The following is a 17,195-nucleotide window of genomic DNA, read 5'->3' on the forward strand; positions in this document are numbered from 1 at the left end:
CTGCAATTAGCAAGGCCCCCAACCTGTGCAACGTAACCCAGACCGATGGACACTTCCATTACGGTCACATGAAAAAGAAAAAAAAACCTTTCGGCCCGTGTAAGAAAATAAGTGTGAAAAGTAAAAAGGTTATTGGCTGGGGTGGACATGTGAATACACGTGTATAAAAACATGTTTAATGAGATGAATGAGCAGAGATGCAGCAGCCTAGCCTGCTGTGTTCCCCTTCCAAAATTTCACACCCCCCCGGGAAGGTCTGCGTCCCACTTTGCTCACTTCTGCATTAGGTCATGAGCTTTTGTGGGTCTGGCCCCCTTCTTCACAATCTGGAGCGGAATCTGAAGAAGTGGGCCTGACCCACAAAAGCTCATGACCTAGGAAATAAAATTGTTGGTCTTTAAGGTGCTGCAGGACCCCTCGTGTTTTCGGCTGACGCTGGCTCGGGTAGGTCTGTGTGCTACACCTTCCACTGCGACCTGGGCCGGCTTTGAGTTCCTGGCCTCATGGAGCTCCAGGCTGTGCTTTTCCCTCCCAGTCTAGCCAGCAGCAGGAGAGATGACTTGCCCAAGGGCACTCAGCAGGTCACTGGCAGAGGTGAGGTTGGGACCTGCTGCTGCCAGCTGGGCCCCCCCCCGCCTCCGCCACCCCCTGCTGCTGTACCTAGCGCTGATACAGCCTCCAGCGAGAAAACGTGAAGTGACCCCCCGGGTGACACTTGGCTGGCGGAGTATTTCATCCCCCCTCCCTCCACCAGCCCTGGCAACAGTCAGAGCGCCAGCTGCGCCTCCCCCCACGACAACCAGCCGCCACTACCGCAGACCGAGCACCCCCCTCTAATCTGTCCATCCAGCTGCATTGTCGTGTTTGTTTTCTCTCCCTCCTATCGGCTCGATTTCTCTCTCCACCCCCCGCAGCTGCCTCGCCTTAAATCTCGCCCCCCCGATCCCTGTGCTTTATTTACAGCCGCCCTCCACTCGGGCGAGCCCGTTTGCAATTTCACACCTCAGGCTGGGCTGGGCGCAGCCGGGGGAAAAAAATCCGGGGGTGGGGGGGGAAGAGATTTAACCTCCTGTCCAGCCACCTAGACAACTTTCTCCTGCCTGTTCAATTTCAGCTGGTCAATTTCACTCGGCTGGGTCCTGGGGGAACTGGAACCCGCTCGTGGCCATGCTCCGGAGATCTCAGGGTGCATTTCCCCTCCTCCTTGCAAGGGAAAGCCCCTCCTTTGGGAGCCTGGCGTGGCGGGGGGCTCGGTGCCTGCCCCTCGGCTTCCCGCTGAAGGTCTCTGTAACCTTTGCAAACTAGAGGGAGCTGTGCATGTGAAAACCTGAGGGCCAGGAGGCGGAGGAGGAGGGGAAAAAAGCCCTTTGACGTATCAGGAGCAGCGATTGCGAAGAGGCGTCCAGACCTTCCAGCCACAAGGACTTCCACCGATTGTTGTTTTTGTTTTTTTTTTTTATAACCTCCCGCCTTTCCCCCAGTGCGCCCAACTCTGCCCAGCTCCCCGACGCGGCAGCTCCTTCCCCCAACGCTAGAAAAGTAGCTCTCAGGTCCTGGGGAACAGGAAAGAACTGCTGGATGCAGGAGTCTTCCCCCTTCGCCTCCTCTCCTTTGTGCAGGCGCCTGGCAAAAAAAAAAGCTACTGGTGTTTGGAGCTCACTCCTGCTGCTGTTTGGGCTGTGTCACGTTGTGTTTGCAGGCTCTTTCCTGGATCCCTTAAAGGAGGCGAGCTCTCAAGGAAAGCACAACTAACCCTCTCCAAAGCTAACAAAGAAGACAGCAGCACCTGGACTTTTCCAAGCTAGACTTTGGCTAAAGTTTTCCACTCCTGCTTTTGGGAATGTCTCTTAAGAGGGAGGAGGTCAGGTTTTCTTTTTTGTAAGCTCCTTGTTTATCTGGGCTTCGGAATAAATCAGTCTCTCCCCCCTCACACACACACACCAGAAATAAAACCTGGCTGATGGATGTGTGCCAGTGGGTGCTGGAGATTGGCTTGTTTTTCCAGGAATTGCCTGTATGGATTTGACACTTCAGCAGCCTTAACTGTAAACCAAGGAAGTTTCTGATGGTGATGAGAAATAAATATCCACACAGCTTCAGAGGTGACAAGACAATGTAGCTGGGCTGTGATTCCCTTGCCTGGATCTCTTAAAGGATTCTAAGTGAATTGACAAAGAATTAAGAGACCAGCTGGTTATATATTTATGTAGTGAAGGTGAACTTTGTGAAAGCAGTTTTAAAATGGACACTGATGTGCCCGGCTGGTGTTTGACCTGGTGAGGTGTTCATTGTCTAGGGTTGTGGTTGGCTTTGTTCGGTTTTGGTGGTTTGAGATGTTTCTTTCCAGATCATAGAAAATTGTCTTTGTGGGATGCTCTGTTGTTGCTGCGAGCTGATGGGTCCATAATGAACTGGTAAATTTCTTTTCTCTCTTTCTTTCTCCTTTGAAAGCACTAATGCTTTGTAAATGCTCGGTATCACAAATCCGTTTTAGGGATTAAAGCTGATCTCTTGGAAAGACGCTCCAAAGCGTTCATTTCTGACAGATTTTTGGCTCTGCATGTCTATTTTTGAAGCCTGGAGCAGAGGAGATTAATTTTTTTTAAAAAAGACTTTTTTCCCCTCCTCATTTTTCCTTTTCATTTGAACTGGTAATAGACTGAAACCCTTCCTTGATCCAACACCCTCCCCCAATCCCCCAAGATCTGATTTGATGTAAGTGTCTCATTGTACAGGGTCTATTGGCTCTCCAGGCAGGAGGGGGTTGCTTTTCGTTTTCCGTTAAACACCTTTGGAACCCTCTTCTATTAAAGGGAGAGAGGAGATTTCATTTGCAACTCCTGAAGCAGCGTGCTCTGGGGTAAGACCTCAGTCTGAGACATAAACATTGGAGGCCCCTCATCCCTCAGGGTCTCCTGAAAGGAAGATGAATGACTCCCAATTTGGATTATACATCATGGGGATCCACTGAGGCTTATCTGATGGCAGCCTGAGGATTCTTCCCATCTCACTTGTTCCACCCGGCGAGGTCGAGCTGCTGTCAGGCTGGTACAAATGGCCAAATGGCTGAAAGATTACTTGAGTTTCGGGAGCAGGAGGTCCCCTCCACAGCCCCCCAAGCCCGACTACACGGAGAGTGAGATTTTAAAGGCTTACCGCGCACAGAAAAGCCTGGATTTTGAGGACCCCTATGAAGACAGTGACAATAAACTGGAGCTGGATCCTGGGGGACCCGTCTCCCCAAACATGGCAGCTGCTGGAGGGTGCACAGAAGGGAAATACACCTCCCCAAAACACAGGCTGATCAAAGTGGAATCCACTGACCTGAACCGGAGCAAGGCTCTGTTGGCCATGGTAGCTGAGGAACTCAAAGTCAGGCAAGAGCAGGTAGGTGTTGGGAGGAAGGGGCTTTACTGAGCAGGTACCTCCAGGCTCTGGTCACCTTCGGGCCATGCCCTCTTGCCCGGTGGTCACCTCAGAGTTCTTGTACGAAGCAATACGGGTCAGCCTTGGGGACTTCCAAGGTGCCGCATGCAATGGGGGGTTCGGTAACAGGTGCTCTCCCCTCTGAGTCGGTGCTCTGGGAGGGCGCACTGCACAGCGGATGTTTAGCTAATCCTGCATGCTTTCAGCGATGCTTCAGTGGCTGCAGAGTGGTACAGCGTGTTGCGGTGAGCTGTTAGGACTAACCAGCTGTTGGCTGTGCCCCAGAGGTGGCTGCATTTTGGCAAGGGATGAAAGTACTCCTAAGGGGAGAGGTTGCCAAGTATTGCATGATAGTCCCCTGCAGTGGAGGAAGGAGGGGAGCAGAGAGTAGCTTGGGGTTTCCTGGGCAGTGAAAGAGCTCAGGTTGTGGCCAATGTTCCCTCTAAGCTTTTCCACCCATGGGCAGAATAAATTTTATTATGCACACCGAGGCATGTGCAAATGTGCACCACCAATAGAAACACACGCTGCTGGCTGCAGGCAGCAGTGGGTGCTCTGTTGATCAGCTGGGCAGCTGCCCAAGCGCTCAGCTTATAGGGGAACACTGGCTGGGGGGATGCATTTTGGTTTGTTTCGCCTTCTGCCAGGAAACACCCAATAAATAAGCCTTCCGACAGCATCACAGAAGAGGCGACTGCTTGGCTTCATTGCCGTGGAGACCTGGACTGGGGTCCAGGAGACCTGGGAGCGATTCCCAGCTCTGCTACATTGTGCGGGTCCCTTCCCCTCTTCAGGCCTCAGTTTCTCATCCGTGATATGGGGCTAAAACACCTCCCTTTGTCCCACCGTGTGTCTGTCTCGTCTGGGTAGATTGTAAGTGGCTCACTGTGCTTGGGAAGAATGCCACCTGGAATCCTGGTTAGCAATAGTACGGCTTTGTAATACTTCCCCAACGGCTGAAATGGCATTTTCTGTACTGTTCCTTGGACATTTACTGAGCCTCCTCTCCCATCCTGGCCCCCTCCTTGGGAGCCTTCTGGAAGTGCCTGGGCAGACAGCAGACTGCGTCCCTGGGGCTATCCAGCAGTCACTCATCTGTGAGTCACTCTGGGCACGTCCATGGTGCCGGCACAGCCTGCAACAGGCCTGGATCGACGGGGTTGCAACCTGCTACACTCAGTAGTCCATGGACCTTGAGTGTGTTCGTGCATAGGGATGGCTGGGCCAATGGCTACCTGTTCAGGAAGCGTCCAGAGGCCCAATGGAAGGGCACTTCTGCCCTATCCTTCACACTGGCTGTGTCCTTTCTATTACCCGCCGAGCTGATGGCTCTGACGTTACACAAAGGAGATGGGGGACAGTGAGTACGTCTGCCCTGCAGTCAGGAGTTGTGACTGCAGCACACGGAGGCGTACCCCAGAAAGCACAGCAGCTCAGGGTTAGCTGGTCGGTGCATTACAGCAGCTGGTGTAGTACCGAGGCTCCCAGGTGAGCTTGCATCCAGGATTCTCCAGTAAGCAGTGAACATGGGCAAAACCAGCTTGGCTACATCTCCTGATGGCTGGGCAGTACGTGGCGGTGGGTGGCAGAGGGGTATGGGGAAGCAGGGCCCCTTGGGGTCTGTTCTGCCACTGCCTCGGCCTGCAACAGGCTGCTGCATAAGCTCCCACCCCTCCGTGCAGGCTGCAAATAGTGGGGATGGGTCTGCAGAGCCTTTGGCCAGGAGGGTGGGCTGGCCGTAACTTGGGACAGGTGCAGCAAGCTAAGGGGATGGTCAGGGCACCAGCCGCAGGGCTGGGGGAGGCTCCCAGAGGAGGGTGTGAAATCCAGACCAAAGCGTGAGGCTGTTGGCAGACTCAGCCTCGTGACTGCTGCCGCAAGCTCAGGCTTCTGCCCTCCTTAGCACCCCTGCGCTCAGCCTTATTAGCACTGATGGGAGGCAGGCAGAGGTGTCGATGGCCTGGAGGGATTTTTCACGCCTCTCTCCACAAGGGCCCTCGTGGTTCCTGTGGCCTGTGTTTAGCAGTGGTGGTGCGTGATTGTAGCTCAGCATGCCCGGCAATGACTAACGAACCCCCCTGGGGGAGAGATCGGGGGCGCCCCCTCCCCAGAAGTGAGGGGCGGGGTGGGGGGGAAGTGACGGCGCTCTGTCTGCTTCTCGTAATTAAAAGCATCGGCCACAAATTCCCCTCTACCTCTGCCTTGAATGGCTAATTCCCTGGTGGCGAGGTTCAATACAGGGAGCAACTGAGCTCCGGGTGCCATGCCAGGGGCCAGAGGTTTCTGAGCGAGACGTGGGGCAGAGCAAGGTGGAAGGATGCTGTACCTGGCTCATTGATTCAGGCCATCAGCGGCTGGTTGCCAGTCTCCCCCCCACCCCACGCCCCGGCCTCGTCCCTGTAACGTGGCCATTCTGTGGGGGGTTGGCAGCGGCTGCAGGTTATGCCACAGGCCATTGGGAAGGCCAGCTACTCTACAGGCATAAACGACCTACATATGACCTTGACTGCCTGAGATTCTAACCGTCTGGGCTAACATGCAGCAAAGGCTGGCCGGGAGCTTATGGCCGTGGGGTTATGCAGAGGAGGAAAGCCCCCATTGGTGTTTAACAGGTAGTTACTCTTCCATGCCAGCACAGCAGCAGCATGGTTAGAGGAGAAAGCAGTGAGCTAGGACACCTGGGGGCTATTCCTGGCTCCGCCACTGTGCAATCCCATGGCCTTGGGCAAGTCCCTCCCCCTCTGGTGCCTCATCCATCCGATCTATTTAGATCAGGCGTTTTTCTGGGCTGGGGGTGTCTGTCACGACTGGAAGAAGCAGCACGCAGGGCAAGGAGGCCCAGATCTCGGTTGGAAATCTCTGGGCGGTTCTGGAATAGTACGACATTTATGCGATAGTAACTCGCTAAGCTGTACATCCTGTCAAGGGGGTACGTATTGAGATCCCCACTTTCTGCAAGAGATTCTGAAGCTGTGCAGAGCCAGGCCCTGGTAGGCCTGTACTGTCCACCCCGAAGCTCGTGCAGCCAGTTTGTTTGCTGTTGGGTCAGAGCTTGCTCCGTGCAAGCCACCCCTGGCACCTCTGTGAGTGCTGGGAGCAAGGTCCTTGCCTGCAGTGTAGACCTATCCTGAGATCGCCTGTGGCCCATGCTACAGCCGGGGAGAGAAGTCAGGAGTGCTTTGTGCTTTGGTCACTAGACCAACGCACCTCCCCCCAAAGAGCCTGGTTCTTGTCTCATTTACACCAGCGTTTCCTCTGCAGAGACTCTGGTTACTGCCGATTTACGCCAGGGCCCTGGGTCCTTGCTGTGATGATATCAAGCACATTTCTGCTGTTCCTTGACCTTGTTTGTAACGTCCTCGGGTCCATTTTGATTCCCTTCTGAACAGGGCCACATCTTCCTCTCTGCTTCTGATTGCCGTGAGTTAGAGACCGTCCCTCCTGGATGTTAGCCTTTGCTGGCCGTACTCCTCACTGGGGGAATTCTTTTTCTTTACCTCTATCAGTGCAGCTGTTGTATAAATGTGTTACACTCATGCAGCGCTTTCATCCCAAAGCATGTGACATAGCCAGGAAATGCTAACCCAGCACTGAAATGCGGCCACCTCTGGGGGGAAAATGCAACAAGTATTTAACACAGGGATCACTCCTCATCCACTGCTTAAATACAGCCACCTCTCAGGGCAACTGTGACAGCTGTTTAATGGTATTTCTGCCCCGGAATCACTCACTGAGCACTGATATGCAGCCATCTCTGGGCTGGAACGTGCCAATTGGAGCACAGAGCAACAGTTCGGGGCAGGAGAAGAAGAAGCTAGACAGGGATTGCCCCAGCTAGAATTTGAGGAGGACCCTGGGGCTAATGGCTTGCCCCTGGCAGGGAGCTCGCTGGGGGTTGTAATGAGCACAGGTGCTCAGCATGCTGGGGTGGGTGACTCATGTGAACCACAGCTCCTCAGTGCCTGTGGGCATTGGCTCAGGGCTGGCCTCACCTCTCCTGCTTTCCTGGGAGATTTGCTCTCCCACCCAGATTTCCAGTGGTTGGTGGGAGGAGCTCTGACGGGTGTGGTGATCCTTTGGAGGGCTGCTCCTTGCCAGTGGCCCTGTCCTAGCAGTAGCTGCGAGTGCCAGGTCTCCTGCATCTGAAATTCCCAGCCTGGGTGCCATATATTCTGCCTTCCCTGTGTCCTACAGAGGGGCTGGGGTCCCCATGCCAGTCGGACAGCTCCCCTGTCTCCAATCCCAGGCTGTCAGGCCTCATCCCCTGCTCTCGGCTGGCTGCCCCCGACGGTGCGTTAGACACACTCAAACAGCCCGCCGAGGAAATGTTTTGAGAGCTGCAGGCAAATGAGACAGGCACCGGGAAATTGCCTCTCCACAGCTCCTCCAAGCAATTACCTCATTTCTCCCCTTCTGTGGCTGGGAATTGAGCGCTGGGAACAGAGACAGATTGACAGCACCATGAGCTGATGTGCTGTGTACACACACGCCCATGTGCACACCCACCCGTGTGCACGCACACACGCCTGCATGCACACATGCTCTCGTGCACGCACACATGCCTGCACACGCACACGCCCTCGTGCGCACGCACACACCTGCACACCCCCCCATACACACACAGGCCTCACACACGCACACACACACTCGCTCTCTGTCGCTGTCCAGCAGACCGGGCAGAGGAGCCTCTGTGCTGCTGCCAGCTGTGAGCCCGCCCTGAGAGTCAATCGTGCCTGGAGCGTCTCCTCGCCCCCCAGCCCAGCCCCCGAGCGTGTCTCCCCACGGCCCCCCTCATGGCTGTGCCTCCCCTCACCCCTCCAGCTCCCTATCCTGCCGGCGCTCCTCTGGCCCAGGCATGGCCCTGCTGGCTGCCTCGGGCCGTGGGATGATCTGGGGCTTGGCACCTTCCTTCTCCATGACCCTGCAAGGCTCCCCCAGCAAACCTTCTGGAAGCAGGGTCAGGCAGGCCGGCATCACTAGCCCTGGGTGCAGCTGGGGAAACTGAGGCCCAGAGAGGCGCAGGGACTTGCCTGAGCTCATGCAAAGAGCTGCTGTGGAAGCTGGAAGGGGTTGCAGGGCACTGGGGGCTCTCGCCCCCTCTTCCCACCGGGTGAGCCTGTTGGTGCTGCCCAGCTCTGCTTGGCCTCACCTCGGCCAGCCCCTGCGCCGAGGCAGGCCCCGGTGACCCTAGACCAGCCCTGACAGGTCTGTGCAGCCTGGTGGCAACACCTGGGTGATGGGGTCTCCCAGGGGGCCTGCTCCAGAGCTGACCTCCCCGGCGAGGGAGGAGTTTGGCTTCCATCTCCCCCGCTGCAGATTAAGCCCGTTGCTGCTTTTCCTGCCTTCATTGGAGCAATCGGTCCCTTCGCAGTCGTCTTCCTAACCCCCCTTGACTCTGGCAGCCCTCCCGCCCTGCAGCCTTCTGTGCTCAGGGCTCAACGCGCCCTGGGTTAACCTCTGCTCATCAGCCAGATGCTGGCAGCCCTTCATCACCCCGACGGTGTCGGGGACCTCCCTTCTCTGCACCCGGCCTAGGAGCTGAGCAGAGGCCTCCTGCTGGCGTGGCTGCTCAGCTCCCAGGCCGACTCCTTGGGGCGTTTGGGTGCTGCAGGGCGCGGCTCTGCCTTTCCCGCCTCCAGCAGCCCCCTGTGCCTGCAGGGCGACGGCGAGAGCGAGTACTCGGACCCCTTCGACGCCCGCCGGGAGCAGCCAGGGGACTCTGAGGAGGCGGTGCCAGAGAACAACGCCTACATGGAGCCCTACGATGCCCAGCGGGTGGCAGCAGGTGAGAGACAGCAGGGAGGGCGCAGCCCGGCACCAGTGGGTCTGGGCTGGACGCTGTGTCTTGGTGCTGGGCCCGGAGCACCCGAGCTGCAGCTGCAAGCAGGGGCTCAGGCACGGCTCTGCTTGGCTTCTCGCTCTCCCCTGTTATCAGGGCCCCGCCTGGCTAATGAGCTCTGTCCCAGGCATGGGGGCGGCTACCCCCCAGGCTCCCGCTATGCACCTGGCACCCAGCGTATCTCATGCGCAAGGGCACCCAAGCTCCCCCCGCAGGCACGTGGGCACCTGCTGCCTGGCACCCAGTCCCGCCAGGCACACGAGCATCTGCTGCTGCTGTCCTCACCTCCTGCTGTTGCCCTCCCCGGCCTGGCACGCAGCCCCTCCGCCTGGACGTGCCCTGCCCCCTGCCCGACCAACCAACCCCCTTTCGCCCGGCTCCCAGATTTCCAGGGCGGCACAGGTGACTGGGAAGGCCGGCGGGGGAAGAAGCCCCAGCAGCAGCTGCAGCTCTATGACACCCCTTACGAAGAGCCGGAGCACGACCCGGAGGGTGGCCCAGCCAGCCCGGCCCGCGAGAGCCGCCTGCCCCAGGACGACGAGCGGCCAGCGGACGAGTACGACCAGCCCTGGGAGTGGAAGAAGGACCACATCTCCCGGGCCTTCGCCGGTGTGTCCTGCCCCCTGCCGCTGGGCCGGCAGAGCCCCGGGGAAGGACCTGCCTGGGGTGGGAGGGTGGGGGGGACTCTGGGGCCCAGGCTCAGATGTGAAATCCCAGGGAAGGGGGCTGGGAGGGGGGAGTTCTTCCCCGCAGGATGCTGCACGGTGACACCTCCCCTGCACTGCCCCAGCATCACAGACCCCAGAGCACTTTCCGTTAGGGTGGGGGCCACAGGACGGGACCCGTGGGGGGCTGCGCGGCCAGCTGACGGGGAGCTGTGTGTCGCAGGTCCCTGGTGCCCTGGGATGAAAGGCGCCATCAGGTTGTGACTGATGAACAAGGACCGATCACAGGACATGGCCCCGGTGCTTCCACAATAGGGAGGGTGTGGCGGGGGCGGGGGGCGGGGCAGGGCGCAGTCTCCCAAGCCCAGCCTGGGGCCCTGGCCTCCTGCCCCGCCACGGTGCAGCAGCAGGAGAGGACACCGGCGGGAAAGGCTGCGGCATCACAGATGGTGCCCTAAGGGCCCTTTGGTCTGCGGCTCCCAGCCACTCCCAGGCAGGCTCCATGGGGATGACGGCCCTGCTGCAAAGGAGCTCCTGGGTCTGAGCCCGTGGCCCCTGCCGTCTCCCCACTGGCTTCAGTGGCCTCTGCGTGGGGCCCAGTGGGTGGAGGGAGCAAAGGTGTGTAACCGGGAGCTGGGGGAGGGCTCCCCGGGGGCAGAGGGTGCAGGACTCCAGCGTCTGGCGCTGCTTGCTGGGCTCTGACCCAATGCCCACGGTGCTCAGGGCCTCCTGGTTTGAGGGCTGCAGGGGCAGATGGGCTGAAGCTCGGAGGGAGCTGAGGGAGGGATGGGGCGGACTGAGGCTTGCCGGCCCCGGAGCTAGCCAGGGAGAGGGACTGGTGTACAGACCCGGTGACTCAGCAGAGTTAAAGGGGTGTGGGGCAGAGCTAATGGCTCATCTGCCTTCCGAGCTGGGTACGGGGCTGGGGGACTCAGGCGGCAGGAGTTCACCGTCCTTTGGCTAGAGATGGGACCAGTGTGCTGCTTGTATCCTGGGGTGGGGCCCTGCTGTGGAGCTGATGGGGCGCTGAGCTCTCGGAGCAGGGGGTGGCACCAGCACCTCTCTGCAAGGGGGGCTGAGCGCCCAGCTGAGGGCGACCCCGCCCCGCCCCGCCCCGCCAGGAGCCGCCTGCCACCTCCCCCGCCCCGCACAAAGAATTTTCCCCTCCTCCCCCAGCAGTGCAGTTTGAGAACCCCGACTGGGAGCGCCCCTCCTCCCTGCACAAAGACCGCCGGCGGCCGCCGAAGCACCTGGCAGCAGGCCCCAAGCACGGCCGGTCCCAGAGCCCGGAGCGCAGCCCCCCCATGGCCGAGTGCGTGGACCCCTCGCTGCCCCTGGAGAAGCAGGCGTAAGTCCCAGCAAAGGGCAGGCCAGGCAGCTGGGGGGCAGCCGCAGAGGGCAGGAGTCGGGGAACAGTGGGAGCCTGTCCCTGTGTAACCGCCTCCTTCTCCCCGGCCCGGCCAGGTGGTACCATGGCCCCATCAGCAGAGCGGACGCCGAGACCCTGCTGACTCTGTGCAAAGAAGGCAGCTACCTGGTGCGGAACAGCGAAACCAGCCACCATGACTACTCCCTGTCGCTCCGGTGAGGGGCCGTCGCGTTCCCCCCCTGCAGCTCTGTGACCCGGCCATTCATAACAGTGGCACCCCACAGGGGCAGCTCTCAGCCCCGGCTGGAGCAGGGAAGGTCGGGTGCCTCGTGCTGGGATTTTGGCAGAGTGGGCTATAGATCCCCAGAGACCTGGCTCTGGGGGTTTCAGAGAAGCCAGGGGGGTTAAATGCCTGACTCCCACACAACTATAGAACCCAGGAGTCCTGATTCACCTGCCCCCTGCTCTAACCACTAGCCTCCCTCGCTCCCTCTCCTGGGGCTCCCATGACACCTCTCTCTAGCGGGTGACGTGAGAGCTCCTGCCCCAGTATGGCCTTGGGAGAGCAAGCGCCTCCCTGAAGCCATGTCAGGCGGGGAGCCGGCCTGTGCCGTCTGCAGCTCACCTCCACGGGGCTCTGCGCAGGAGCGAAGGGGAGAAGCTGGGGCCGTCTTGCCCTGCGGGGCTGGGAGGAGGTGGAGGCCGGGGCGGTAGCGCTGGCGTGGCTCAGCCGTATCAGGAGAGCAAGTGATCGGTCACGTTGATGCCCTTCACCTCCGCGGCACAGCCCTGGCTGCATTGCAGAGCCAGGGAGTGGGCGGGCGGGCACTTGCCCTGCTTCCTGGCATGGGCGGGGCCTCATGGGGGGCATCGCAACTCCTGGAGCCAGGGAGTCAATGAGGGTGACGTTACGGGGCGTTGATCTGGGAAAACATGGAGTCGTCAGACGCTGCCGTGAGTAGCACAACTTGCCATGCTTCCAAGCAGGGCAACATCTACACTCTGTGCCCTAGAGAGCCAGCCCTAGAGGTGCCCTGTGGAAGCTACTTTCTCCTTCAGGGGTTGCGGCTTGGCACATAGGGCTGCCTGCCCATCGTGGGGGCATAACTCCAGCTCTGGAGCCTCTGTGTTCATCAGTCATTGCTTAGCCGCATGCATAAAAAAGTGAGAACGGTCCTAGCAGGTCAGACCACTGGTCCATCTAGCCCAAGACCCTGCCTTCAGCCAGTGGCCCATCCCAAGTGCTGCAGAGCGAACGCACAGAATAGGGCAATTATTGAGCGAGTCATCCCGCATCACCCAGTCCCAGCTTCTTGTTGCCAGAGGGTTGTGGCCGCCCCGAGCGTGGGGTTCCCTCTCTGACCGTCTCTGCTAAGCACGTCTGAACCTATCCTCCAGGAACTCATCTCAGTTATTTGTTTGGCCTTCGCAGCACCGGCCGGCAGCGAGCTCCCCTGGTCAGCTGTGCGTTGTGTACAGCCCCGCTTCCCTGTGTTGGGTGACACCTGTTCTCTACCGATTGCACGGGGGGGGACTCCTGCTCCGGATGTTACGTGGCAGAGTAAATGACACCTCCTTGTTCATTTTCTCCACACCAGCCACGATTTTAACTAACCGAGCAGTGCCGGCGCTGGTAAGCTCTCATCACACAGAAGCTGCTCCATACCCCTAACCATGTTGGTTGCCCTGCTCTACGCCTTTCTCAGTTCTACTCTTGGAGGCGGGGTCACCAGATCGGCACGGTGCCGGTGTACCTTGAATGTACATAGTGGCCTTGCGATAAGTTTTCACTGGTTGCCTGTCCCGTTCCTGATATTCTCTTTGCTTTCTGACTGCGCCTGCCCCTTCAGCAGGTGCCTGGAGAGGACTGTCCGCAGGGACTCCAAGACTGATTTCTTGATGAGTAACAGCTACTTTAGCTCCCGGCCTTGGGATTATCTTTTCCATTGCGCATTATGGGGTGTTTATCACCAGTGAGTTTCATCTGTTGTCATGTTGGCCAGTCACCCACTTCTGCGAGACCCCTTTGTAATTCTTGACGCTCTGCTTTGAACTTTAACTATCTGGAGTAATTTTGTGTCCTCTGCAGATGTTGCCACCTCACCCTTTTCCCCAGATCATTGAGGGACACATTGAACAGCCCTGGCCCCAGTACAGACCGCGGGGGACCCAGCTATTTCTCTCTCTCCATTCTGAAAGTGACCATTGATGCCTACCCTTTGTTTCCCACGTTTAAGCAGTCACTGACCTGTGCAAGGCCCTGCTCTCTTTTCCCATGGCTGCTTAAGGATGGGCTGATGGGTTTGTGCTGCAGGATGAGAGCCCAGACTCCTGTTCCCAGCTCCTGGGTGAACGTGTGGTCTGATGGGTTTGCAAAGGGAGGGCAGGGCTCCAGAACCGCCCTGGTCCTGGGAAGATTCCTGTTCCTAGCTCCAGGGCTGGAGTGGGGCCCTGGGAATCAGCATCCTGGGGAGGGTAAGTATTTAAGTCCTATAGAGAAAGGACTTGGATGGGGGAGGGGCGAGAGGCCCCTTCTCCTCTCCCCAGGATCTTCCTGGCCTTTCCCCTGCACACGGGCGCAATCCCCCCGACAAGTGGCTCCCCCTGAACTCTCTGCTCTGAACATCTGCTTCTGATTAGCACCCGGCCTGCACATCAAAGGGCCGGGCCGGCAGGGGCTTTGTCCGCCACGTGTGCAGCGAGAGAGCTGCAAGGCCTGGGGAGCAGCGGGCATGAATATTTCATCAGCTTAATCGCAGCAGCGTGGTCTGATCCCCGGCAGGAGCCCGCGGCCCTGCTCCCCCCACCACACGCTTCAAAATAGTTATCCCCACGCTGGGACAAGGCTGGGGCTGGCTCCATGGCCACCAAGGCAGCCCCCAGCCTGGCTCTGAATGGCAGAGCTGCCCCTCTCCCAGCTGGTGTGGATCCTGCAACCTGCTCAGAGATTCCCCGGCCAGCAACGTTCCTGCGCAGGGACCGGCTGGCCTGGAGGTGCCCTGCTCAGATCCTGGCCAAGGAGCCGGGTGTCCCTGCTGGGACTGATTGGCTGTGATGTGAGCGACTGGCCTCCCCTTCTCGGGGGCCTCCAATTCCACAGCTGTGAAAGGAGGTTGGGGCCGATCCCATGGCCACCAGCAACTGCGGGGCTGTCCGGATGCCAAGTACCATGGCTACATGGCAGCAGCAGGGCTAGAACTCAGAGCCTCCTGCTCCAGAACCACAGAGAGAAGGGAGAATCCCAGCAACAGCTGGCAGTATAGGCTATAGGACACACAGGTGAGCTGCACTGCTTAGCAGGACCTTACTCTCCAGGGGCTGGCTGCACCAAAGACAAGAGCCCGCTTGCCTGTTCCTGCAAGGGGATGCCCATTTCTAGCCCTTTCCCCTTTGTCTCCCTTCCCAGGAGCAGCCAGGGGTTCATGCACATGAAGTTCACCAGGACCCGGGAGAGCAAGTTTGTGCTGGGCCAGAACAGCGCCCCCTTCGAGAGCATCCCCGAGGTCATCCACCACTACACCGCGCGGGAGCTGCCCATCAAAGGGGCCGAGCACCTCTCGCTGCTCTATCCCGTCGCCGTGCAGACCCTCTGAGGCCGGGGGGTGCCCGATGTTGGCTGACCACGCGGGGAAGGAGCTGCTCCGTGCTCCCAGAGCCACCGACCCACAGATTGGGCTGAAGGAGGAAGGGCTGGTCCAGAGCCTGCTGCTGGGGAGGCCCCCGCCCTGGGCCGAGGGGGCTGCATTTTGAATGATTTGCTGTTCCAGCACAGGGGACTCCCGCTCTGAAGAAGCAATACCAGGCCGTTCCGGCTGCAGTGCGGCTTCCAGCATCCTGCCACGGCCCCAAAACCTGCATTCTGCTCCGGGGGATGGCAGCTGTCCTGGGAGGTCCTACGGGGTCACCCCTATAATGGACATCTGGCAGCTCCTGCTTTGGGGGTTTGTCCTGGAGATCATCCTGTCTGCTTCCCTTTCCCCTCCGCCCTGCCCTAATAATCTCCTCTGCCCTGTCCCAGAGCCCTCCAGTCTACCACGCTCTGAGAGATTCCCCCACGTTACTTCCCCCCCAACCCCATCAGTGTACCCTGGGCAGGTTTGAGCCCACAGTCCCCCTTCCTTTGTAGAGCCCTGGAACCTACCACCGTGGAAGTGGGCTTTCTAGCAAGCCTGGTCCTGGATGGTCCCCACTGCCCTGAAACACACTGCCCCTACGAAAGCTCTGAGCACAATACAGTAAACCCCCGACTTACACGCAGGTTGTGTTCCCAGGCACCGCTTGTAAGTCGAATTTCGAGCAAGTCGGGGAGTCAGGAAACTGACCAGTGCTACTCCACTCACTGGTCAGTTTCCGGGGGTCTCTTCCTTGTGGGAGCTAGGAAACTGACCAGCACTGCTGCCCGGGTCAGTTTCCTGGACCCCGCAAGCGTCAGGCAACTGGAGCTGGGAACAGAGGGGAGCCAAGAGCTGCCTGGTTCCCGGCTCCCCACCACGCACGATTTCAACTCCCATTAATCCAAGCAATGCAGAAGTCGAAATCATGTAAATAGGGGTTTTCCTGTGTCCTGTAGAAACAGTGGTTTCATGTAACTCTCCTCCAGTGTCCGACCCCTGGGGCCCTCTCCCCAGGCCACGAGCTGGGCAGCCCCCATGCCGGGTGTGCGTGGGAGGGTCCGTTGCGCTATGAGTGTTCTGCTGCTGCCGAATCCATGTTGTGCTGTGTCGCCTTGGCAATTCATCTCCATTAAACGCCGTCGGCCAGCCTCGGCCCTCGCCCTCAGTCTGTCCCTGCCCAGCAGGGGCCCCAGGGCTCTGTGCGTTCCTCCCCGGGGTGACAGGGTCTAGTCCCACAGGCTCGGGGCTGCTGCCAAGACCTGAGCAGGGAGAGGCGGTGACGTTTGCCAGAGCGAAATCCGCCCAGGCCCCATTGGTGGCTCCCCTCCCAGCCCGCCTGCGTCCACCCGGTGGTCACTGCTCTTCCTAGAGGCCAGGGGTTGCCCAGCCGAACCTACTCCCTGCCGCAATGCTGCAGCTCCTCTCTGCAGCCAAAATTAGCACCTCCTGCTACACGGCCACCCCTCCCCCAGGCTGGAGGGCAGTTCTCCTCCTCCCCAGCTCCTGTACCCCCACTTCTCCCCACCAGCCCCAGTTCATGCCCAGCGTGGCTCATCCCCACCCCCAGCCCTCCAAGCAGCCCTCCACAAGGAGCAGCCTAGGCTGATATGGTGAAGATGGTGGCATCCCGGGGCTGGGCCCAGGGCCTCCTGCTGCCCCCGGCTTCCTGCCCATCACGCACTGGAGGGGTTGGAGTCCAGGCTGGCCTTGACCCCGGGCCTCGTCCGGCGCCTCGTGAGCAGGGCAGAGGGGCCCTGATCCGACCTGGGGGCCGGTGAGGAGAGAGGTGCCCACCACGGCCAAGTGGGGCCGGGCCCAGCCCCCAAGGAGCCGGCGGCGTTGGCAGAGGCGTGGCAGGATTTGGTGTCTCGCTGCGGAGGTCCCCGCGCTGAGGGCACCGCAGCTGCTGTTCCTGATGGAGCAGGGGTGAGGCAACCGCCAGGACACAGCCAGGGCAAGACGTCAAGGGCTGTGCTGAGCCTGGGCTCCCCGGCCCTTCCCGCCCCCCGCCCCCCGTCAGGGTGACCGTGTCTGGCAGACACTCACCGACTGCTGGGTCTGTACGACTCCCTCTGCCCCGGCTGGGGCACACAGGGCTGGGGGGACTCGGGGCTCTCCCTCCCCGCGCGCGCGCACACACACACACACAGGGCAGAGCAGGCGCGCACACACACGCGCACACACACACACACACACACACACAGGGCAGAGCAGGCGCGCACACACGCGCGCACACACACACACACACACACACACAGGGCAGAGCAGGCGCGCACACACGC

At 59.6% G+C, this 17,195-nt stretch overlaps 1 protein-coding gene across 4 annotated transcripts; it reads left to right on the plus strand.

Annotated features, from left to right (window-relative positions):
• Window positions 1–1,080: 1,080 nt before the first annotated feature.
• SHD (Src homology 2 domain containing transforming protein D) lies at window positions 1,081–16,059 on the plus strand. 4 transcript variants are annotated; one of them, XM_074978476.1, is made up of 7 exons: window positions 1,087–2,414; window positions 2,814–3,387; window positions 9,085–9,211; window positions 9,650–9,874; window positions 11,107–11,278; window positions 11,395–11,514; window positions 14,706–16,059. In XM_074978476.1, exons 2-7 carry the CDS (start codon window positions 3,055–3,057, stop codon window positions 14,890–14,892), a joined length of 1,164 nt encoding a protein of 387 aa, XP_074834577.1. In that variant the 5' UTR covers window positions 1,087–2,414; window positions 2,814–3,054; the 3' UTR covers window positions 14,893–16,059. The 4 variants fall into 4 exon arrangements, 2 of the variants coding, with proteins under 2 accessions (XP_074834578.1, XP_074834577.1); XR_012642663.1 differs by having other exon boundaries at window positions 1,081–3,387; window positions 9,038–9,211; window positions 11,110–11,278; window positions 14,706–14,845; XR_012642662.1 differs by having other exon boundaries at window positions 1,082–3,387; window positions 9,038–9,211; window positions 14,706–14,845.
• Window positions 16,060–17,195: the final 1,136 nt, after the last annotated feature.

Source organism: Carettochelys insculpta, chromosome 27 (assembly GCF_033958435.1).
Source record: "Carettochelys insculpta isolate YL-2023 chromosome 27, ASM3395843v1, whole genome shotgun sequence".
Classification (NCBI taxonomy): domain Eukaryota; kingdom Metazoa; phylum Chordata; order Testudines; family Carettochelyidae; genus Carettochelys; species Carettochelys insculpta.